Here is a 25,299-nt window from a genome sequence, read left to right as displayed (position 1 = left end):
ATGTCAGAGGGGGAACGTGAACGAGGCACAACAGACCCTCGCCGAACAGATACGGTGTGTGGAGCGGACCTTCCCGGACTCTTTAGTTATTGTACTCGGGGATTTTAACAAAGGAAACCTCAGCCACGAACTCCCTAAATATAGACAGTTAATTAAATGCCCTACCAGAGAGAAGAGCATTCTGGACCACTGCTACACAACAATCAGCAGGGCCTATCACGCCGTCCCTCGAGCTGCACTGGGAAACTCTGACCACGTCATGGTTCATCTGATTCCCTCATACAGGCAGAGACTAAAGCTCTGCAAACCTGTGGTGAGGAAGTTCAAGAAGTGGACCAGTGAGGCTCTGGAGGATCTACGGGCTTGGACTGTACTGACTGGGATGTCTTCAGGACTGCTACCAACAGCCTGGATGAGTACACAGAGGCTGTAACTTCCTACATCAGCTTCTGTGAGGACAGCTGTATTCCATCCAGCTCCAGGGTGAGTTATAACAACGACAAACCCTGGTTCACAGCGGAGCTCAGGAAGCTAAGACTGCAGAAGGACCAGGCATTCAGGAGTGGGGACAAGGACCTGTACACAGAGTCCAAATACAGGTTTAGCAAGGCGGTGAGAGATGCTAAACGACTGTACTCTGAGAAACTGCAACAGCAGCTCTCAGCAAACGACTCTGCTTCTGTCTGGAGAGGGCTCAGGCAGATCACCAACTACAAGCCCAAATCACCCCACTCCATGAACAATGTGCTTCTGGCAGGCTCAATGAGTTCTACTGCCGCTTTGAAAGACAATGGAGCAGTCCTGAGACAATCCCCACAGCCCCACCAACAAGCCACAGACCATCAGCCCACCCTCCCCAGCCCATCAGGGGCTCACACCTCTGAGCACCCTCCATCAACTCAGCCATCCTGGAGAGAGCCGTCAACAGGCTGTTTAAAAGCAGAACCCCCAAAGCAGCGGGCGGACTCCGTCTCCCCTCCACCCTGAAGCACTGTGCTGACCAGCTGTCTCCGTGTTCACCGACATCTTCAACACCTCCCTGGAGACATGCCACGTTCCAGCCTGCTTCAAGGCCTCCACCATCATCCCGTCCCCAAAAACCCAAGATCACAGGACTCAATGACTACAGGCCCGTCGCCTGACCTCTGTGGTCATGAAGTCCGGTCCTGTCACACCTCAAGACCATCACCGACCCACTCCTGGACGCCCTGCAGTTCGCCTACAGAGCCAACAGGTCTGCAGACGATGCAGTCAACATGGCCCTTCACTACATCCTCCAGCATCTGGACTCCCGAGGAACCTACGCCAGGATCCTGTTTGTGGACTTCAGCTCTGCCTTCAATACAATCATCCCGTCCCTGCTGCAGGACAAGCTCTCCCAGCTGCACGGTGCCCGACTCCACCTGCAGGTGGATCACAGACTTCCTGACCGACAGGAAGCAGCACGTGAGGCTGGGGCACACCCAGGCCCCGGACCACCAGCACGGGTTCCCAAGGCTGTGTTCTCTCCTCTGCTGTTCTCCTGTACACCAACAGCTGCACCTCCAGTCACCAGTCCGTCAAGCTCCTAAAGTTCGCGGATGACACCACCCTCATTGGACTCATCTCTGGTGGGGACGAGACCGCACAGGTGGAAGACTGACCACCTGGTGACCTGGTGCAGCCAGAACAACCTGGAGCTCAACGCCTGAAGACAGTGGAGATGGTTGTGGATTTCAGGAGGAATGCAGCCCCACCCGCCCCTCTCATCCTGTGTGACTCTGGCCGACGCTGTGGAGTCCTACCGCTTCCTGGGCTCCATCATCTCCCAGGACCTCAAGTGGGAGCTGAACATCGGCTCCATCTCCAAGAAGGCCCAGCAGAGGATGTTCTTCCTGAGGCAGCTGAGGAAATTCAACCTGCCAGGGAAGATGATGGTACAGTTCTACACGGCCATCGTTGAGTCCATCATCTGCTCCTCCATCACCGCCTGGCACCCTGCAGCCACAGCCAAAGACAAGCGCAGGCTGCAGAGCATCATCCGCTCGGCCGAGAGGGTTATCGGCTGCAATCTGCCTTCCCTCCAGGTCCTGTTCACTTCCAGGTCACTGAAGCGGGCCAGAAAGATTGTCGCCGGCCCCTCCCACCCTGGACACTCCCTGTTCGAGTCCCTCCCCTCGGGGAGGAGGCTGCGGTCCATCATGACTAAGTCCACCCGCCACAACAAAGCTTTTGGGCCGGGCTCATGAATGGACCCACTGACTGACTGTCACCCCCAGGGCTACCACCTCTTCTTCCACCTTCCTCTCTCCTCCTTCTTCCCGCTCCTTCCTCTTCCTCCTCCTCCCTCTTCCTCCCACCTCCTCCCTCCTCCTTCTTCTTCCCTCCTCCACACACGTCACTTTAACATGCACTTTAACTAAAACACACCACTTGAAGCACACACCCAAACACTCTCACATTATTTGTTGTCTTTCCGTCGCGTTGATTGTTGTTTGTTTGTCATGTCCAAATGTTGCACCTTCCACCAAAAAAAATTCCTCGTTTGTTTGTGAAAACATTCTTTGGCAATAAACCTGTTTCTGATTCTGATTCTGATTCTGATCACCACGAGTTGTAATGAAAACAGCGCCACCTATCATATCGGATATGACATGCTTTCGGCCAATGATTCGAATTACTCACTGCCATGTATATTGGGATAATAGCAGATCCCCCAAAAGATAGCATAGTCCGACTAAAGCAAGATTCGAATTATACCATCATGTAAACGCACTGTGTGACAGTCGCACATGGGCCTGGCGGTGCACAAGGGCAATCTTGGAACGGCATGGTGAGAAGGGAGCTGGATGAATTTATCTTGTATTTATTTTTTTAGAGGAACACGTGAGCAGGTCACCGATGGTGCGAGCTCCAAGGCCAATCAAATCACCTTCTGTCGTCCTCCTTCTGCCACTGTTGAATGGCTTCTGAACTATAACAGAAGGACCTCATACAGCCAAGCAGTTTTCGATAACTATATACTAAAAATGCTAATTCGATGTGAATCAATTAATTAAATGTATCATTGTTTGATTTGAATATGTTCTCGATGAAAAACGTCAGGTGTGCACCTCCACCAAATAAAGAAACGGGATAAATTTCCAGCCATTTGGAGCCAGAATGACGCTGCGCCGCCTGATCTGAATAAACATTCCCAGCTGCTCCACTCGGCGCACGTACACATCCGGGTTCCTTTGGAGCCATAAGAGCACTAAAGTAGTAAAACGGACTTGTGCCCGGAGAAAATGGCATCACACCTTCCTTTGCACCTCTTCGTGCCTTCATAAAACAGAGCGCTGAGGCGGTTGCTGGGGACACCGGCATCGTCCAACATCTTGTCTCCGAGCATACTGCACAGGGGTTTTACTGTTGCCATCACCCACTGCAGTAATGGCACAAGGCAGATGGCGTCAGGCCCTTGGATCCGTCCTCCAGAACATTTTTTCAGCAGTGTACAGTAATTAGAAGCAGTGCATAATCTACATGCCATGGTGATTCCAGGACCTCTGCAAGGCTCCTGTAACCATGCAATTAAACTGCTTTGTGAAAATGTTTGACTTTGCCCGAGGGTTGTGTGGACTTTTTTTTCTTCTTCTCCCTGAGAACAATAGATGTAACTTTGACAATAGATGGTGTGTTCTCAGTTCATTTCATTTACCGCGCCACTCAATTTTGACCACTTGAGGGTTTTTTAAATGTGTTTTCTTGTAAAGACCACCTGTTTGAATCCGTCCCTCGTGCTCCACTTGTGCACAGTAGAATGCAAACTGTGGACAATCACATTACACACACTGCTGCACCTACTGCTGCGCTCTCACCTATCCACTCACTGTGAAATGTGCTGATACTGGTCTTTGCCTTTTTTTAATTCTTCTTTTATTTAAACCATTATTTACCTCAAATCCTAGTGCTTGAAGTGGTTTTAATCCAAGCTGTTGAACAACCTCTACTAGTTTCACATTCATTGTAAGTACAAGCTCTACTTCACAACTGTGTCCACATGTTGTCCACGATCTTGTTTGGAGTGTTGAATGCTGCATTCTCTGTACCTGCATCTTTTATTCTATGGACCAGGATCATTTTATTCTATGGACCAGGATCATTTTATATGTTTACAAAAAAAATCTATCGCAATCAGATTTTTGAAAATGAACACTATAGTCACATAAAGATGTGAAAAAGTGATTTAAATTGAAAGAATTAGAAATTACATCATATTTCACAAGTGTACATGTGCCCATAATTCCTTTCTCTTGTAGTCTACGTGAATCTTGAGAATTAAACGAAGGAATGATGGTGCAGGAGAAGCCCAAAATTCATATCAACGCTGGAAAACTGCAGCCAAACAAGAATGAACGTTGTTTTTGCCAACCTTGTTTAAATTGACATTTTTGTATACTGTAGTTGGTGCTTTATTTGTATGTGAAGAGGAGGGAGGGGGCCGCACCCGAAGACTGCTGAGTGGTGCAGGAAAGCGTTTGGGTGCAAACAAACATAGTCATTGGAAATGTCAATAAAATAAGTCGGTGTCAGTAGAAAGTATACGGCCCTGTGTGCATGACAGAACCGCTTTCTTTCGAACTTGCCAGTAATCGAGAGGCTGAATCATCGATAGAGGACTGACAGCCCAGGGTTGGTATAATGCATGTTCTCCTGAGAGCATTGAGGGCTTTTTGGAGGGAAGCGTTCGCCAGATGGTGATTTCTCTCTTCTAATCTTGTGTACCTCTGTTTATTAGACCATGGTGTAGTACTATGGTCTTCTTTGGTAAGCAAGCTGCCTCACAGAGAGGGATACAGGAGTAGCCTGTGTAGGTGTCAAAACTATTGCTCATAAATCTGAAAGCCTCCCTTACTGCAGTGCTGAGCCTCTTGGATCCACCTCCAGGTTGCGTTCAGTTGTCACGTAATGCAGGCACGATACACGGTCCGACCAGCTAAGAGTGGCCTGAAGAAATGAGTCGAAGTCACCTTTTAGTTGTGAGTCACAAGTTTGTACTATACCTCCGACACGATGCCCCACAAGTAAGCTCCTAGTGATATTGACAGAAAGAGAAAACACAAAACAACTAACATTGCATATCAAGTAGCAATCTCCAAAGTGAGTGTGGGGCTGCAGCGGCTGCTCAGCTCTGAGGTTGCTGCTCGACCGTCTCCGGTGGGACGGGAAGTCACTGACCTACATCTGCTGACATTTCAAAATTCCAGGCCCTCGCTGTGAGCCGTCCCAACTTCAATCAATGAGGATTCTCTCCTGACTTGTTAACTGTCACATATAAAGTCAATTGTAATCATCCCGGCTTTTTACCCCCTCTCTACCGGGGTAAAGCGGGTGGGGGGGTCCATTACTCTGAGCTGCTGCTGTCAGGGTTTCACTGCTTCATTGTGCTACTAGCTGTGTCTTTACAGGATATGTCTGCCTGTTTATGATCACATTTTTGGCATACTTTTTTTTGGTGATGTCATTTTATTGCCACTACTTCACCTTTTGTACTTGGTATATGTAATAAATAGAAAGGATATGCTTAAAATATGCAGAACATGTGTAAAGTTCCCTCTTATTAGATATTTCATAAGTCGTTGAGATGTATTGCTGAAGTTAGAACAGCTTTGGTTATCTCAGATTAGAGACTTACGTATGTCTTTATTCCTCTGGGTTTAGTAGCTAGTCGTTGTATATTTACAAAACCGACATCCACCGCTCTGCAGAGAAATATTGTGAAAAAGACATGTTGCTTTTTCCCCCCAACTTTTTGCCTGTAAAATCATGATTGCCTAGTGACCTTTCCTATTAATGTAATTAGGCATGATGTCATCTCCTCACAGTGTGTGTCAGTAGTGGCCCCATTGTACACTCAGGGCAGAGGAGCACTGTGAGGCAGCAGGGCGGTGCAGCACAACACAATGCAGCTAGAGTGGCTTAGTGCTTGTCCAGCACAATGCATCTCAGTGTCATTGTCAATATATATATACCTGTCACACATTTTGTTTATGTATTATTTTCTTTAGCCTTCTGGTGCCTCCTGCCATCATGGACCCAGAGGCTCCACATACTTGTGTGCTTATCCGGCCCAATCAGCTTTAGCAGAACATATTTTGTTTTCCAATTACCCGCCGACAGCCCCTCTGTTCACTCCACCATGACCAATTTACAAACTCGATGTTCAAGCAACATATTTCCAATGCAAACAGCTTATTATCTACCGTATTACTAATTCTGAGGTACTGTAGATGGTGGTGCCCATTTGTTTACTGCATTCACTGTCAAACAAAAAGAAAACACTGCCTGTAGCAGATTTCACATAAACATGATTAATAACCTATACAAAATGTGAAACATGCTTTAAAGGGTAAAACTTCACATTACTCTCATCATGCTCTGTGTCAGGAGCCACCAGCACGTTCACAGGGGAACGAGCTGGTGGCTCCTGACATCGAGATGATGAGCTGAAAATAAATTTTTCTATTTCATTTACACAGGAGGGCAGTAAGCGAATGAAAGCTAGTATGATGAACACATAGCAGCTGGTATGAACAGCAGAAATGTAATTACTAAAATGTGCTGCACCGTTAATATTTCAGTTAAATGCCAAAGACCCCTACATGTGTAATTTGTAGCCAAAGCTTATTTTTTCTGTGCTACTGGGTTTATTGATATTAATAAACTGCTATGCATACATATTTTCTAATGCTACCTTGCAGAAATGCACATCTTGGAGTAGCAATAAATAACGTGCATTGACAAAATCTCCGATGCTGAGAAGTTAGTGATCCATAGAAAAGGATTTATTTCACCAGACTACTCACAGAAACATAAGAAACTAGAATGGGCACTCGGTAGAGCGCATACCTTCGCATATCACAAGATTGGGCATTGAATTATGAACATTTTGGCATTAGTTGCATGCCAATTGGACAAAAATGTATCGTGCTATGGTAAAAAAAGAGTTTGACCTGTTCATGACCTTGACCTTGACCTTTGACCCGATTGATCCCAAAATCTAATCAAATGGTCCCCGGATAATAACCAATCATCCCACCAAATTTCATGCGATTCAAGAACATTTTGACCTGTTCATGACCTTTGACCTTGACCTTTGACCCGATCGATTCCAAAATCTAGTCAATTGGTCCCCGGATAATAAACAATCATCCCACCAAATTTCATGCGATTCGGTTCAATACTTTTTCAGTTCTGCGAAAGATTTTGACCTGTTCATGACCTTTGACCTTTGACCCGATCGATCCCAAAATCTAATCAACTGGTCCCCGGATAATAAACAATCATCCCACCAAATTTCATGCGATTCGGTTCAATACTTTTTGAGTTTTGCGAATAACACGCATACAAATAAATAAATAAATACACGGCGATCAAAACATAACCTTCCGGCATTTTCAATGCGAAGGTAATAAATCATATTCATGAGTCACTGAAAAAGGAGGAAAAGTACTGTGGTAAATATCCATTTTAATATAAGAGAGCAATGGGTTGCCACATGAACACTATGGCCCTGAATCATGAATGTGCTACACAGGTACATACAGTCAAACCCAAAAAGATGCATGCAATATATGCAAAATGTCTTCTCAACAATAGGTTTAAAAGCTAGTAAACTATTGGACTGCTTTCACGTTTTCAACAAACAGCCACACAATAATCTCTATGAAAGTGCAACTTGAGAAAGAGGCGGACACACTGCTGGTTCATCATGTATCGCAACATGTTAAAGTCACGTCTTGTTGTGTATCCATGTCATTGTGATCACACCTAAGTCTCTGTGCTGTTTCTGTTTCTCTCAGAATAACCACCACGGCTGCGTGCATGATGGACTTGAGGAGGTACCCTCTTGATGAGCAGAACTGCACCCTGGAAATTGAAAGCTGTAAGTGTAATTTGACTTTGTCTCCCACAACAATGATGTAAACACTGAACTCACAGTTACCTTCTGATGTAATAAACCTGATTGCCAGAAAGCAGTTTGCACTTGGACATCTGAAAATCGCTAGTTACCTCTAAAAAATTACACGTAATTAATTGATCCGTAAATAAATTTTTAAGAAATAATTCAGAGGTGTCATTCGTGAAATATTTGGCACCTATGCCAACGTGTGCCATTTGTGAGATGAATGACCTCGGCAGTTAATGACCGCTTTGAGAAATAGTGATGGAATCCCCGTGCTTGCTGATGTGCATTGATTAGTATTCACTCAGTGTGACAGATGGAAACTGCTAACATTAATATTAGGGGCCTTACTGCATCCTCAACATGGCTCTTAACATCTCAATTATATTAGTGCCGTGTCATGTCTGAATGAACACCCGCCACATCCACAATAATCATTTCAATTAATAATTTGTAACGAACGTGTAAATAACAGGGAAATAATAATGAGTCATTGGTTAAGAGTCATTTAGCAACTAATTCATCAGCAATGATTCATTAAAGAAGTGGCCAGTATGTAGATATCCGGCTATTTGTTATAGTTAGATTAAATTAAATCCTTTTCTATTGTTGTCCTGAAAGGAAAGGTTTTGGGAAATAAGCTTTTACTTTGCATCTTGCAGGAGGTTAGATTAGATTAGCAAAACAAGTAATATTCTGGATTAAATAAACAAGATATGATGTGTTAATTGTTGAGCTTTGGAAGTTCTGGGAGGTGGATATTGTTAACTTCTTTCAGTCAGGCTTGCTGTTTCCCCCTGTTTTCACTCTTTATGCTAAACTAAGCCAAACTAACCATCTCCTGGCTTTAGCTTCATGTCTTCCAAACAGATGTGAGAGTGGTATTCAATCTTCTTTTCAAACTCTCAGTAAGATCGCAAATTCTCAAAAGTAATTTTCAAAATCTCAAAATAATTTTTTTCAGTAGCTCCTGGTTAGTCCCTCAATTGTGGATCTTTTCTGAAAATCTACTGAAGAGCCACGGGAGTTATGATGCTTCTGTTTTCACCAATGGAGTAGGACTCACCATGGCTAATACACTGGTATTTATGTCTAAAATGTATGGAGTTACCCTTTAAGATCATGATGGGGGCGGTTGTAGCTCAGTGGGGTAAGGGGGTCGTCTTGCAACCCCAAGGTCGTCGGTTTGATCCCAGCTCTCCCAATTAGTTGCAAGTCGAAGTGTCCTTGAGCAAGGCGCTGAACCCCTAGTTGCTTCCCGGGCGCATCGCTGCAGCCCACTGCTCCTTCATAGTAAGTAAGTAAGTAAGTAAATCTTTATTTGTATAGCACCCTTCACAACACAAATGTACAAAGTGCTTCACATCCTAAAATAGGTAAGATAAAAATAATAAAATAATAAAATAAAATAATAAAATAAAATAAAATAACATCAAACAGATCATTTACGATTTAAAATCAGAACATAGAACACGCACAGGGAGCAACAATTAAAAGGACCAGACGCTGAAAATGTCTATAAATGTCCAAACGCCTGCCTGAACAAAAGAGTCTTTAAATTACTTTTGAACATGCTCTCGGAGGGAAATTATTTCAGGGCCAGGGGGAGAGCATTCCAGAGCCTTGGGGCTACCGCCCCAAAAGCTCGGTCACCTTTGGTTTTAAGTCTGGTCCTGGGTATCTGCAGAAGTTCCTGGGTGGATGACCTCAGAGACCGACTAGAGGAGTGTGGTTGAATGAGATCACAGATATAAGCAGGGGCTTGACCGTGGATGGCTCTGTGGGTGACTACTAAAACTTTAAAATTAATCCTGAGATGCACTGGAAGCCAGTGCAGTGCGGCAAGGATGGGGGTGATTTGGCAAGACCTCCTAGACCTGGTGAGCAGCCTGGCAGCGGCATTTTGGACCAGTTGTAATTTATTGACGGATGATTTATTGAGGCAGGTGAACAATGAGTTACAGTAGTCTAGTCTGGATGAAATAAAGGCATGTACAGACATTTCTAGTTCCGCATGGGATATAATGGACCTGAGTTTTGCTATATTTCTTAGGTGGAAGAAACATGAGCGGGTGAGGGATATGACATGTTTTTCTAAAAGCATCGACTGATCAAATATTACACCAAGGTTTCTCAGATGGGTACGTACATTTCCCTTAAGGGACCCCATGTGGTGTGCCGCTTTGGACGCGATGTGGTCAGCAGCTATAATTAGCACCTCAGTTTTAGCTGCATTTAATTGGAGGAAATTATTTGCCATCCAACTCTCTATGGCAGATAGACACTCATGGAGTATGCAGAGTTTCTCCAAATTATCCGGTTTGAAAGAAATCTGGAGCTGGATATCATCAGCATAACAGTGGTAAGGGTTAACTAAGGATGGGTTAAATGCAGAGAATACATTTCGTTGCATGTGTACCTGTACTCTGTGCAATGACCATAGATTGAATCCAATCCAATAATAAGAACATGCTCGTGAACTGGTAGCTTGACTCTGGAAAAAACCACAGACTTCACACGATATCATTCAATTGACATCTCACATCTGTTTTTTTTCCAAATGCTTTAATTTAGATAAATCAATATCCGGGAGAAAAATGTGCTTGCGGTGTAATTAAAAATTGCATTTGCTTGATCATTTTCATCGAACACTCCATCAATCAAACCACCTGCTCCATACAGCAGATACTTGTGGAACTTGTTGTTCAAGATCAAACTGCAGAGTGTTTACCCTCTGGGACATCAGTAGGCAATGAAATATGGATATACCATGAATTAAAAATGTTAAAGAATATCTGTTAATGCTCATGGAACACTAGTGGGAGTCATGCACATTAGCCATCAGTTTGATTGATTAGGTAGGCAGTTGTTTCAATTTCGTGAACAATGTCACATTTCCTCACCCTATAACCTCAGAGGGTGATTTAATGGTAATGAATCCCGGTCCTTTAGTGAGTTTAATGCCATCCAGGTCTGGGTGTGGGGTAGTAGAATGTGAAATGTGCTAACACTGTTCAGAGTGAGAAATTGCTCTGCAGTGAATGCATACTGGTCTGTTGACATAAATCTTCTGCTGTGGTCATTTTTTTCGATTGCACTGCCAGTTGTGAATGTGTGGAAGCACCATACCAAGTGACTTGTGTTCATATATATTCATGCTCCAGTTAATGCAGATATGCATTGGTATAAAGCTACATAGGACAGTAGATCATGTGATTGCAGGCCAAGACAACGCGCAGATTTGAGTATCAGGTGGAAATATTTTCCAATTAAGAATTTTGTTTGTTTGTTGTTACTTTCATTGACGTCATTGCTGCTGCATGGTTCCACGGGAGAAAACATGTCTCCTTAAAGCCCATCTCCTCGCATCATCTGACTAAAATCTGTATTGCATCTTTAGTATTCATTTGATAACCCTGCGATGTCTTGTTGAAAAATAATTGTTATTTAACTCAACCTGACGGGCCCATCTCCAGCACGAGGTTTGAGTTTGATCAGCCCGGTCGCCTATACATTTTATTCCCATTAAAACAAAACAACATTGTCAATTACATTTCGAGGGAAAAGTAATCTCTCCCGGTTTACATTTGTTTTTGATGTATCATAAAAAACATTTCTAATTATAGGATGCAGCAATCTGCATGGGGACCGGGTCAAAGCAAGAATTTCATCCAGGAGACAGCTGTTCATGCTCCGTGTAAAACCAAAAGTCAACGTTCTCTTATTTTAATTTACGCCTGTAACTTATATAACGTAAACTATGGAAAATTGATTTGTTATGGTTTTTAATTATCACATGTTTAAAACTGTTACAGTGAATAACATTGTTTTCAGAATGAGACCTTGTCAGGTGGCTTCCTTCCGGTAAATTAGCTTTAGTTTTGAAGGTCTCACTGAACAGAATTATGTAAAGTCATCCTCCAAAAAGTGTAATGACTTTCTAAAAAAACAACAACAAAAAAACAGGCCCTCCCAATAGGTAGAAATGTCCATTAATGGCTAAATTAGTATTGCGAAACAATTCTGCAGCGAGACAAGTATAGTTTTGCCATTGGATACAAAGTTCAATGATTACAGTTGTCACTTTGATTAATCTAATGCTATTTAAATGTATGTTTGTTGAAATTATTGGACATTTTAAATCAAAGCAGTTAGCGATCAGGTAAATACAGTGTGATACTAATAATATTGGCAATAATGAATGAGGAGAGAAAAATGTAATCACAATGAGAGTTGTGGACATTGACAAATCTCACTCTGACTATTGGGTGCTTTGTAACTCATGCCCAAAGGGTAGATTACAGTGTGTAGGGAATACTAATGGGAAAACCCAAAAAAGAATCCATTGTTTAAAAACCTGTTGTGCTGTTGACCCACCACACAGATTTCACAATGATTCATGCTTATGTTACTCGTGGTGTTGTGTGTTTCACACTGCGCTTGCCAAAACAAAGTAATGTGTTAAAAAGCACTTTACTAGAGAAAATCATATTTGTTCCATTGATAGGTAGAAGGTTAAAATGAGTATCATCATGAACTGTTTTAGAAATTTGTCACAGATTCTTGCAATACAACAGCCTCTAAAAGTCAAGATAAGGGAACTGAATACGTTGTTAGGTTGCTTACTCTGAATGACTGCAATGAACCATAGATAGAAACAGTCAGAGCGACCTCCACTCATTATCCATACTCTTGGAACCGGCTTTAAATAGAAACATGGTTATCTTTAATGACTGTTCCTTCACCACACTTACACTCCCCATGTTTTATTTCTCTCTCTCCTCCCTCGCCCTGAATTTGCCCTGACCTTGACACAGATGGATATACCACAGATGACATCGTATTCTTCTGGCAAGGAGGGGACAAAGCTGTGACGGGCATCGAGAAGTTGGAATTACCTCAGTTTTCCATTGTAGACATCCGTTTAGTGTCCAGAGAGGTCATGTTTACCACAGGTAAGGCCGTTGTAAAAAACACAAAAAATGCTTCTGCTTTTGAATACAAGTGTCCACTGCATCCACAAAATGATTCATGCCCGCTCTATAAACACATCTGGATCTGTGTCACCACTGTGAGTGGGGGCATCAGTAGATACGTCATTGTCACTGTGGGGAATATGATTATATTTGGATTGAGCAGGAAGACAATTTCCTTTTTGCTGCAGCAGATTGTCGGAAGCCATTTACACGTGCGCACTGACTTACAAAAAAACAAAAACGATGTCAACTGAAGTACTAAACGTTGCCTCAGTCATAATACAGTAATCTGATATATTTTATCATCAGTGTTCCGGTTCCTGAAATTAAGCAAAATAAATGTAAAGGAGCTGTTGTTACTTAGTCAAGTCAAGTCTGGATAAACACACGGGTCTCGGCATCAGCAGACGGGACGGAATGATCGGAAATCTTTCAATATAAATTGAAAATATTTAACACAGGTCTAAAAACTAAATAAGAAAAAAACATGTTTACAACATTTTGTACAGAAATGTACTTAAGCGTGAAGACTTTTTGGAGACTAATTCTAAAAAGAAACTATGATTTAAAAGATATATAAATATAAGATGAGTATTTTTATTTTGTTTACTTTACTTCTACTTCTGTGTGAGCCGAGTTAGTTTGGCCGATTTGTTTTCACCAACAGAGCCCGGCTTATTGACTCACTCTTCATGCTAAACCGAGCTACACTAAAGGTGCGTTCACACCAAGAGCGAAAGTATTTTTTCGCGCGACCGAATCCCATGAAAAGTCAACGTACAGACACGTGTGGCTGCGATAGACGCGATATTTTCCCGGGCGCAGCGTTTGGGGCGACGCGATGTGGGCGACGCGTTTGCAGCGGCACAATTTTCGCCCCGAGTTGAAATATTTAAACTTTGAGGCGGTAATCTCGCAACTCGGGCCAATCAACTCTTGAGTTCCGCTCTCGTTAGCGCTGGAAGCGGAAGTCTTTCAGACGTAACATTAACTTCATCGGTGAAAGTGACCGAGCTGTGTGAGCCTCCGGGTGATGTCATGAACCCAAACACGAGGGCGTTAGTGTGTGGGATGTCCACGACAAATATAAAGCAGAACTAGTGGTTAGTTATTCTGGTGGATGAAGGAGATGATGATGGTCTTTACGGAGACGAGACACGGAGATAAGCCCCGCCCCTCGCGGAGGGTCTCAACGCTTATGACCTGAACACGGCAAATGGTGGAGCGAGTAAACTCACGCGTTTTGGGCGACGCGAGAAATCGCTTCGCTTTTGGTGTGGACGCACCTTAACTGTCTACAGTGCACAGACAAGAGCGTGGGATTACTCTCCTCATGTAACTCTCAGCAGGGAAGTGAATAAGAGTATTCCTCAAAATGTCAAACTTTTCTTTCACTGGAAGTAAACAATCGGATTCCCTCTTCTACCACTGAGCAGGAATTTCTGGATTCAAACTACACAGTATGCCTCCAATTCTCTAACTGAATCTCTGACTGACTGTTTAGAGACGGCTCACTGACTTCAGACAAGTTCAAGAATGTAAAAAGCCCAATAATGCTTACCCGAAAGACACAAGTCAAATTCAAGTGTAATTCTCATGTTTGAGTTTAATGAAACCCGTGAACATTTGTCGCCCCTATTAATTTCGGATGTACTTGGGTGATCTAAGCCGCTTGTCTCAGGTTTGATGAAGTATGTTTGCTATGGTATTGATTCATTAAAAGATTTACAGGAACCTGGAGATGATGAGGTCATTAATCATTGTGTGTTCCCCCATAGCAAATAGCCTTTTAGATTAAAACCATCACGCTTATCTGAAGCCTTTTCTCTTTGGTGACGTTTTGGAAATAAAACTGAAGATAGAATACATGGAATGGAATGTAACTATATTTAGTCCAATTTTGATTGTCTCCAACATTGTACATTTACAGTTATAGCTTATGCAGAGAGATCCTGCCTTGATAGACATAGTGCTAATTGCATCAGCATTGCATAGTTGTTGTTGTTTGAATTAAAGTGCAGTCGAAAGACCAATTAATGTCTCGGCACAGGCACTGATATTTACCTGGAATGAGTTGCCACATTGCAAGTGCAAAGGCGTGCGTTGCAATTGTGCACTTCTAAAATGATGTTTTTGGTAATGTTTAGATGACGGAGAAAGTGCAAAAGAAAAGCAGAGCAGCTCTCTGTGACAACTCTCAGAGGGATGCTGGAGCTGCCTGCTGAAATAGGGGGTTGCAGAAAAATCTGCCGTGTTTGCGACTTTCTGCCATGTTTAATTGGAATCGAACTCGTCCCTGGGAAGGAATCCATCGCTTTGGGGAAATTAAGTGCTCCATCTGAACAAATGGAGAAATGACGACCCTGCGCGTTGTCAAAGTGCAGACTTTGGAACTCTTAGGTTAGGCCAATGCCCCCCCCCCCGCCCCACCCTCCCTTCTCCCCTTCTTTTTTTCCTTCCAATGATGTGTTTTCACTCTGACTCCCTGCCCTTTTCCAAACTGTCGCTCGATCCTTTTCTCCTCACAGGTTCATATCCAAGGCTTTCGCTGAGTTTCCGGATTAAGAGGAGCATTGGATATTTCATCCTGCAGACATACATGCCCTCCATCTTGATCACCATCCTCTCCTGGGTCTCCTTCTGGATCAATTACGATGCCTCTGCAGCTCGGGTGGCCCTGGGTAAGAAACAGCCACCGCCGCCGCATCATCAAACTTACAACTTGTCCGTGTTAAAACCCAGCTACTATCACTGGACCGAACAGCGTGAACCGGTTGACACAGGTTCACTGTTGTTGTGCACATTGTTTACTCGTACTGGCACTCGAAGCTATCAACTCGATTGAAGCCAACTGGAGGTGTTAAACACTAACAGCAGACACGCTGATGTCCAAATGAAATGCCCTTATGTCCAAGGATGGAGTGATGAGTAGTATTTGTGTATCTGAGATGAATAATTATGAGTAAGCCTGAGAAACATACATAAACAATTTAATGTATCCACATTTCCTTAAAGTAGAACTAATAATGGCACATTGACCCCCTCACTGCTTTTGTGATGGTAAAACATTTAAATTACTGTGTGGACAAAGAAGCTCTCTCACACTCTCATATCTCTGACAAAAATATTATCATTGTCATTAACTTATTTTTTGCATAAACACATACTCAAATCCTTTGAAAAAAATGGCCAGATTACAAAATAAGAGGGGTTCTATAGGCAACTTAATTTGACCGATGTATAGCAATAACAATTTTCTAAAACTTCTATTCATGCTTCTATTTATGTAGTAGCAGACGACACTGTAACCAAATTGAGAACATTTAACTTTTGAAACTTCTGTTTATTAGATAATAGTGCACTTAGCTAAATCATCAAACAATGCATTAATGTAGAAAACTACCGCAGTAGTGGAATGTAACTAAATACATTTATTTAAGAACTGGACTTCCCAGGAGTTACATTTTTACTTGAGTAATTCCAATTTCTGCTACTTTATACTTCTACTTAACTACAATGATATTGAACCCTTTGCGTAGTATCTTGATGTAGAAGGTTTGGGTCGCGGTTGGGTTTAACTTACACACTTTCTTGCTTAGGGTTAGAAAGAAAGGTCACCGTTTGGGTTAAAATAAGTCTGTTTCGCAACTTAAGCTGATATTACATTATGACATAATGTAATGTGACTCAGTGAACTTTTGGGTTCACACCGCGGCCCCCCGACTCAAAGTTTGTTTCTTTGAAACAGGATATAAAGTAGTTACACTTAGATTCACCTAACCAGCTACAACATTTAAATGCATCATATTGCTAATCAAATGATATCATAGTCTTACATGCCGTTCTGTTGCCTAATGACACCTTTTTTATTCAAAATGCATTCCGCTGATAATAATGCATTTTTACTTACACATTTAGAATGCAGGATTGTACTTTTGATGCATGTATTCTCACAATTTGTTTTTACTTTTTCTAAATGATGTGAACACTTCTTCCGTCTCTGAGCTACAGTGACGGAGGTCAGATGATGTCGGTGTGAACCACTTCTGTGTGTGACGGTGAATTCTTTGTTTCTGTGTGTGCTGCTGTGCTCAGGTGTGACAACGGTGCTTACCATGACAACAATTAACACCCACCTTAGGGAGACTCTCCCAAAGATTCCGTATGTGAAAGCCATCGACGTCTACCTCATGGGCTGTTTTGTGTTTGTGTTCCTGGCCCTGCTCGAATATGCCTTTGTAAATTACGTGTTCTTTGGCCGGGGCCCTGCGCAACAGAAGAAAATCAATGAGCGGCTGAACAAAGCCAACAACGAGCGCACAAGATACGAAGAGAAGCGCCTGAGGGAACAGGTTTGCATCTTCATCTGCTACCTCTCTTTTACTCTCCGTGTCAGTCAGGGCTCAAGTACAAACCAGCCAATGTTCTGCACATAACATTTCTAGCCACAGCCATTTCATCCACAGACACATATTATGCAGTATTCCCACAAGTAATCTTCCAGAAGCATACTGATGCCACCACAGTCCAATATGTATTCACCAACCATCATCCATTGTTTCTACCTCGAGCACTGACTGCTTTTTATCGTTCACAGACCTTTTCATTGAGGTAGCGATTCATCTAGCCCAACAGTGGTGTAAAACATTCTCATTTCTTATTTAGGTGGTTGTCTATGTTTATGCTGCAGGCTTCATTCATTCTCACTCTGCTACCTTATGTTTTAACGTGTATTTTCAAACTAAACTGGACAAACTATCAAAATGCAGACATTTGGCAATGGCGGATGCTGAATTAGTCAGAGTGAATGAATCCCCCTCCTCAGTGTTTTTGTATGTGAAGTACTAAATGCTATGCGTATTCAAAGTTTTTGACTGTTAACTTTATGTCTAATGCATTGTGTAATTTTGAGAAAATGTGCTTATTTGCTGGGATTTTATAGCCGTTTTAATGTTCTCTTCATTTTTCTTTCACATTGCAAGGACTCCATTTCCGTGCCGTATCAAAGCAACACCGTCAGGTCATTTACAAAGCGAAGAAATCTGTATCTCGAGGAACAAAGAAAAGTTGGGGTACATTTATTTAGAAATCCTATCAGCTGTAGGCCAGACCTCACAGTAAAGTCAGATGATTAAGGCTGTTCAAATTACTTCTGTCACCTTTTTGTGTAAAGTAACAAATAGATATCTGTGTAGAGAAACTCTGTGCTAACTATTTGTGTGGCATGCAAGAATTTACGTTCCATATCATCCCTGCATTGAGACAGCTGGGGGGACGGGAGTGTGGGCTTGATAGACGTTTAATAATTTAGGGGATTTGGTGCTACTGCTCGACATTACAGCTCTTCCTGACTTGTAGTGTCCTCCCCATCTCCTCGCAGGTGGATGCTTATGGAAACATCCTCCTCACCACACTGGAGATGAACAACGAAGTGATGCCTTCGGACGTGGGAAGCAGCGTCAGTGACTCTCGGAATTCGGTCATGTCCTTCGACAGCTCCGGGGTCCAATTCAGGAAGCCCATGGCGACCCGCGATGGCTTCAGCCACCGCTCGCTGGATCGGAGCGCCATGCGGAGCCGGGCCAACTGTCGGCTACGACGACGCTCTTCCAAGCTCAAGTTGAAAATCCCAAACCTGTCAGATGTTAGCACCATTGACAAGTGGTCCCGGGTCATTTTCCCAATCACTTTTGGATTTTTCAACCTAATCTACTGGTTGTACTATGTGAATTGATGTGCATCCCACTAGGAATCATGGGCCATATTTTGAGAGCACATTAGATTGGCTTTGATACAGTTCCAAAATATGTATACACATATACAAGTTGAACATATGTATATGCATATTTATATATATTATATTTATATATACACGTGTGAAATCTGAAGGACCTTTCTGCTGTACAAAGTATTAATAGGATGACTTGAATGTTTAAGAATAATTGTGAGAAGATTTCAAGGCTTTGCGTTTCGTTTTCCTGCTGAAACAAACAAACAAACAAACAAACAAACAAACACAAGATCCCACCCGGGGGTTTCGGAACTAAAGACTGCATGATATTTTTGCTTTAAAAAAAACAAGAAAAAAGTGAAAGTGAAAACTCTTGAGGGAGAAAAAGATGTCTCAGAGTCCCATTGACTTTTTACTGATACCTATTGTAATCAAGAAATCCTCGACTGCAGCTCATGAAATCAGCGGTGGCTCGTCTGTTCAGGCATCAGAGTGAGATCCTTGACCCCCCCCCCCCCCATCGCCCATGGATAACATGCACGGAAATCTCCGGTTCTACTATGTACAGCAACCTTGTTTGGATTATGTGTTGTTTCTTGGGTTTTTTGAAGTGATATCGTTCTCTTTGTCAGACATCCGCTCTGGCCTAATGGGCTCCATTAGAGGCTCGCATGGACGGGATGTTTGACCGCCACATTCCCGCCCAGAGTCAACGCAAACTTGTGTTCCTTTCTCTTCTCATGCTATTTTTAGAAACACGTCCTTGGTGGGGGGTGGGGGGGGGGTATTTTTCATTATGGTTGAAAACAAGTGCTGATTATTGTAGATATGATTTTGTCTTGAAAAATACTGTGATTTCAGAGTGTCGGAACATGTTCTAGAGCTAGGGCATTATGAGATAAAAGAGTCAAAGGTATGAATTACTCATTTTGATTGTGTGAAAAAAAAACATTCGATACATTTTATCATTCAGTATTCTCATGAAAGTATACTTGTACTGTTTATTTCCTCCTATTGATTGATTATCCTGCTCTTTAGACGCAGAGTTCATTGACGTCATATCCTGCTTTGTGTTTGCTAAACGGAAATGGGAGGAGTGCTTTTGTAATTCGTTCAAGATTATTCCACAGCAAAGATGTGAGGTCATGTATTTATATTCAAAAGAGTCAACATATCAGCCCACAGTTTGACCAGTTCAGTATACAGTATTTCTTTGTTTGTTCGTTGAGCAGTTTGTGAAGGCAAGATTATTTGATTGGGATAATAGCGGGCAGCCCGGGCAGAAGACATGATGAGGAGGATTCAACATTTTACACTTTAACTCAATCAGTGCCATCACACAAACGCTCCAAACCCAGAGGATCAGAAGCATCAGCCTGATCAGGAATGATGCAGGGATTTTTGTGGAGAAAATGTGTGATCAATAGCCATGAATTGAAATAACGACCAAAAGGCCTATACACCATATGCATTATTGTTTGGTTTTGATCTCAAACACGCGCACGCACACGCACACACAGTGCTCAGGTTCATTTGCAAAGTAAGGGGGGGGGGAGTAGTCGAGGACCTTGAATTTTGGGGGGAAATTAGATAGTATAATCACATGTTTTTGAGTTGTAGAATCCAAATGAGCCACCGAAAGAAAGTTAAAGAACTCAAGAGGAAATTTATCTTGTAGGTGGCTGTTCAGAGTACCGGCTGAAATGGTCGCATGTGTGCACAAATTCAGAGTTCCTCAAAAGTTGCCAAATGGTCGTGAGTCAAGACTGAAATGCAATGAACTTGAATACGGTAGCATCATCCTTTGTTTAAACATGGGTGTGTTACGCTGGTAGCCCCTTATGTAGCCTTGAGGCGCTCGGCTCAAGCAGAGCTTAGGAGCGGTCTGTGAAGCTCACTTCTTTCTAACTCCACATGCCCAGATTTATTTCATCGTCTTCACACGCTGACTCGAGTGACATCACTTGAGGACGTTTACCGGACATCAGACAGCTCCCTCTGGAGCCACAAAAGGCATTACGAAGCTTTTTCTTCTCCACATATGCAGTAGTTCTCTCCAAGACTTGTAAACAGACTTTGGTGGGTGAGATCAGTGGAGTTCCCCTTTACCAAACAATCTCTGAGATATGCATGCTACTATTCAAACTCCTCGTCTGAGACGCTTCAGTGAAGTCATTACTAGATTATCTTTGTGCCAATTGGGTTTTGCAATAAGATAAAGAGCATATCTTGATTGTGTTCCCAAAGTATATATCACTCCACGGTTGGTTATATGATGTTAGAAGTCTCTGAGTCAGGGTGTATTCAGGCCCTCTTGAGGTGGTGATTACCGGGGTGCACATTCACACTTTCAGGTAACCTTGTCCTTTAGAATAAAAACACAGGAAGGTGGTAATAGTCAGTAGATAGTGAATGCAGCTTCATTCTAATAACACCCTTTTACAAATGAGTTTTCCGTCCTGGTCTGCACACTAACAGCTTGACAAACTGTAAAAAGGCAATATGATGGATCTTCACTAAAAGTAGAGTCAGGGTGTGAGGACGTGGGATACTGTTCTTTCCAGTGCAAGAAAAGCACATATTGTCTGTAGAAATATGGGGCTTAAAGGCAACCATAAGAGTTATTTAAACTCAAACAATGAACATGTGTGACCAGAAAGAAGCCTGATACATCTACCCTGTGTTTACATTTACAAGTATCAAATTCTCATTCAGGTCGGTTTATCCCCAGAAACGAATATAACTTCAACTTTTTGTTGTTGATATAGTTGATGCATATGTTTAATGAATTCACAAACACACACAGTGGAGAACCTAAGCAGCCCTTGCATGCTCGCAACATATACTCACCACTCATTTCACTGGACATGAAATCAGCACATTCATTCCAAAAGCTGTGAGGATCTTCTTATCTACGCTTTTACTTTAGGATATTAGCTTATACAAGAGAGAAAATAGATTTCTTTTGACACATATGTTCAAGGAGCAGAGGAGGAGAAAAAAAAGTGTTGAACTGATTTCAATGTGAATTTTCTTGCCTCTAGTGTATATGTGTAATTACATGTGAATTGTACTGTAAATATGATATCTTTCACTTAATAGTTCTTAATGCATGAACAAAAACATGGCAGTTCGTAATACCAGCTAGCCTCACTGCTAACGGCATGGACAGCTTCTCTAGCATTGGCATACTTCTGCAAACGAAACCTAAAAGATGAAACACAAGACATACATGGTGTGAACAAAATAATGGAGCGATCAATGCAAAGTCCTCTCACAGTGAAGGAGTTTCTGGTGGCTCTGAGCTTGTGTTGGTTCACCTGCTCCCTCACGAACAAGGCTAATGCCAATGCTGCTGGAGACTCCTGGGAGTTGTAGTACGCCTTGGTTCACTGTCAGCGAATGGGATGGTGCCATCTTGAATGAAATTCTCTCGTGAGGCTTTTCCCATTTACAAGACAGAATTTGGGATTTGCCGCAGATTGCAGAGCGGTACACCCGCCGCAGCGTTTACCTCAGCCATCAACTAAGAATCATAGAATCGTCCATGAATCTGATCAAAATATTACGGGCATGTTCGGCTAGAGGAGCAGGATAGCCTTAAGAAGGCGAGTGGGATGTTCTTTCCTGTTCCTCAATAAGACAGTCCTGTGTGCCCCTGAGCGAGGCACTTAGCCAATTGCCCGAGAGCAGCTGCTCACTTGCTAATAATAGAAGTCTACGTCCATGCGGTCTAGCTCCTGGAAGTTAATTATGTTTAGCTACGTGAGGGAATTGATAAGAAGTTGTCCCCTGGATAAATGCAACGAGTTAAAAAAAAAATCTGTTACACAAATGCCCGTTGGTTCTGTTCAAGTAATTAGGTATTGTGGTGTGATTACACCGTCTCATCAGTGCTATAATTACCAGCTGGGCTCTAAAATTATAAAAGTTATGAATCACGTCATTTTTTGTTGACCCCGCCCTTCAGGCCGGGGCGTTTCATCTGGGATTATACCGCTCCCCGATGAAAGATTTGCATGACGAGTTATGAATCACACTGACGCTAACCCCTAATAAAAGAGTGGACCACAAACATGCAAACAAATTTCATCCACCAAACACCATAACGTGGCTGACAGACTCCTCACTGTTGGAAGAGCTTTTGCTGGTGCAGTCATTATTTTGTCTGTACCTTGTAGATTTTGTTTTGCATGACCTGAGTTTTGAAAGGTTTATTTTCAGATATTTTTACTCCACGTCATCCGATTCATCTTCACAGCCAGGAAAAGAAAGATCCAGTGTTTACATGCTCAAATTGCACTTGTTTTACAGCCAGCTATTTAAATCTTGTGAAACAAACTGTTCGTAAAACTGGAGGAAAAATGTAAACATGTAGAACGTACACGGTGTGATTCGTGCGAATCATGAATATATACTTCTATACAATGTATTTGCTGTAAATCACACAATTTGGAATAGATGCACCAAGTGCATGCTGTAGATTTATCAGGTTCAGCATTAGCATCAACATCAATCGCCCTTCAACTACAAAGGATGTAAAGGATGCTCACCAGTAGCATCTGAACATAAGCCATGTGATTGCACACCGAGTGGGTGTTCCTTGTATTTTATCTTCAATAAGTTGCCTCTGGTTATGGTCTGTTGTGGATTACTGTATGATGATGCTTGCAGGAGCTGTGCTGATTCCCAGTTACACATCAGTATAACTCCCTCTTTGAAAAAGCATACCAGGGAGACTATCTCATGTTTAACCAGTGAGTAAGAAAGATTTTCCAACACTTTGGCAACGAGAAGAAAGAAACCCGCGAGACCAACAGTCCATTTATTTTTCAATATGAATTAGTAAATGATTTGATTCATTTAAGTGGTCACTTCTGATTTATTGTATTTGTAGCATTTGTTATGGATTGTTATTCTTACTGTTGTTGTTGTTTTATCATAAGAAGGAAATGTAATTCATCTGATATACTGGCACTGGAAGAAAAATGCATTTGGTTTTTGTACTGTAATTGTTTTGTTCACATTGGGCGCTTATTTGATTCAGTTGTTTAATAAGGTGTTTGATTTCATTTGGAGTATCAGTACTCATGGATTCAACATTTGTGTGTAGTATGAAGTTGTATTTTTTTGTCAGTGCAAATTAATGTTATAGTGTCAATCAGCTTTTTTAGGTGTTTGAACAAAATGTGTTTTTTACAAATACAAGGTGTTCAAGTATGTGGTATAAAAAGGGTTATCATTCAAACAACAGACTTTTTACAAATAAAGGCTTATACAGTAAAGAAAGCTAATGTCTTTTCATTTGCCCTTTGAGGACTAATATATTACATTGTTTCATTTGACGTGTTATTCATGTATTTTCAGATATTAGTCCACAAACGGTAAATAGCATACAATGTTGCAAATTAAGAAGATAACATCAGGTATTTAGCATTGCTATTCCAGGTTGTTGTCAGAGCGCTCACCTCTTCGGTGGTGTCTTGCTTTTGATTGGGACTTTCGGACACTAGGAAAGTCCAAAAACTAAATTTAAGAAAAATCAAGAGTATCTTCTTTTAATTTGATGACAAAACGTTGCGCATTTATGAGAATAAACCTTCTTTCATACCCTATTTCCTGAATAAAGACGCAAAGTGACACCTGCTGACAAGTGTAATATTTCCCCACTTTTAAATTCAGGAACTAATAAATAGTCTATTTTTTTTACATTGTTGACAACAAACAAGTACAAATGATGTACTGCTGTACAGGTCGGATAAAGTAGCATAGAGCCATGTCTGTGTCGGTTTGGGTGCTACAAAGCACAACATAATTCATTTGTTTTGTTGGAAGGTCAAATGCAGCTGAAACTCTTTGTTGAGACTTGTTGTCCTCTGTTGGAGGACATGACACTATCTATGTTTTTTTTCTTTTTGCTGGATGCACCCTGGGCTTGAGCCTCAGCAGATATTAGGTGGCGAAGAGAAGATGAAGAGAACAGTGACTGCACCTGGAGCAGAGAACAGTAATGATCCGGTAAGACATTTGACATATTATGGTCCCACATACAGCCTCTAAGGATTAGGAAACAAGGTATTTCTGTCCAAACCAGCTCATTGATTTTATAGATTCATAGCAGAGTAATCTGAGGGCCTTTGTATACAACTTCTACCCACACCAGTGCTATGTGAAACAACAACCTGATTAAACGCATCACGAAAATGAGGACGGCCCAATCTAGAGCCAGTTTGTCCATTATGTACTGCAGAAACATGGCGGTGAAGAAGGGAACAACGACCAAATGATTCTTATTTTCAGGTGATTATACGCGAAGAAAACTGTCATTACTGATGGAAATGTCACGCTTGCCTGTCTTCAAAACTTGAGAGCTCTGCGTTTACTATTTACAGCATGAAAAGACGCGATAGGAAAATATTACTTCACTGTACGGTCCTTAGATATCAAATGTAATGTGGACGTGTTCCTCGAAATACTGATACACAAAACTCTAAAACCATTCCTAAGCCACAGTTGCTAATCTTGAGAAACTATCCAACTGAGGAAACCCAGCCCAGTGTAACCAACTATTTTCCAATTCAATATTCAATACAATTATTATAGAGAGATTTAACGAGACTATGCGTCTACAGCCTTGCTTCCAGTGGTCACAATGCTCACAATGA

The 25,299-nt window shown here is 42.1% G+C and overlaps 1 protein-coding gene across 1 annotated transcript in view; it reads left to right on the top strand.

Annotated features, from left to right (window-relative positions):
- Positions 1–24,281, top strand: part of gabrb4 (gamma-aminobutyric acid type A receptor subunit beta4) — a 64,872-nt gene extending 40,591 nt beyond the window's left edge. The window contains exons 5-10 of the mRNA XM_056443621.1: positions 7,824–7,906; positions 12,745–12,882; positions 15,432–15,584; positions 16,999–17,255; positions 17,886–17,975; positions 18,284–24,281. Coding sequence (XP_056299596.1) covers positions 7,824–7,906; positions 12,745–12,882; positions 15,432–15,584; positions 16,999–17,255; positions 17,886–17,975; positions 18,284–18,637 — 1,075 coding nt within the window. The 3' untranslated portion in view covers positions 18,638–24,281. The remainder of the gene's footprint in view (positions 1–7,823; positions 7,907–12,744; positions 12,883–15,431; positions 15,585–16,998; positions 17,256–17,885; positions 17,976–18,283) is intronic.
- Positions 24,282–25,299: the final 1,018 nt, after the last annotated feature.

Source organism: Pseudoliparis swirei, chromosome 3, assembly GCF_029220125.1.
Source record: "Pseudoliparis swirei isolate HS2019 ecotype Mariana Trench chromosome 3, NWPU_hadal_v1, whole genome shotgun sequence".
NCBI lineage: Eukaryota > Metazoa > Chordata > Actinopteri > Perciformes > Liparidae > Pseudoliparis > Pseudoliparis swirei.
The sequence above is the reverse complement of the archived record's forward strand: the minus strand, read 5'-3'. Positions and strand labels throughout refer to the sequence as shown.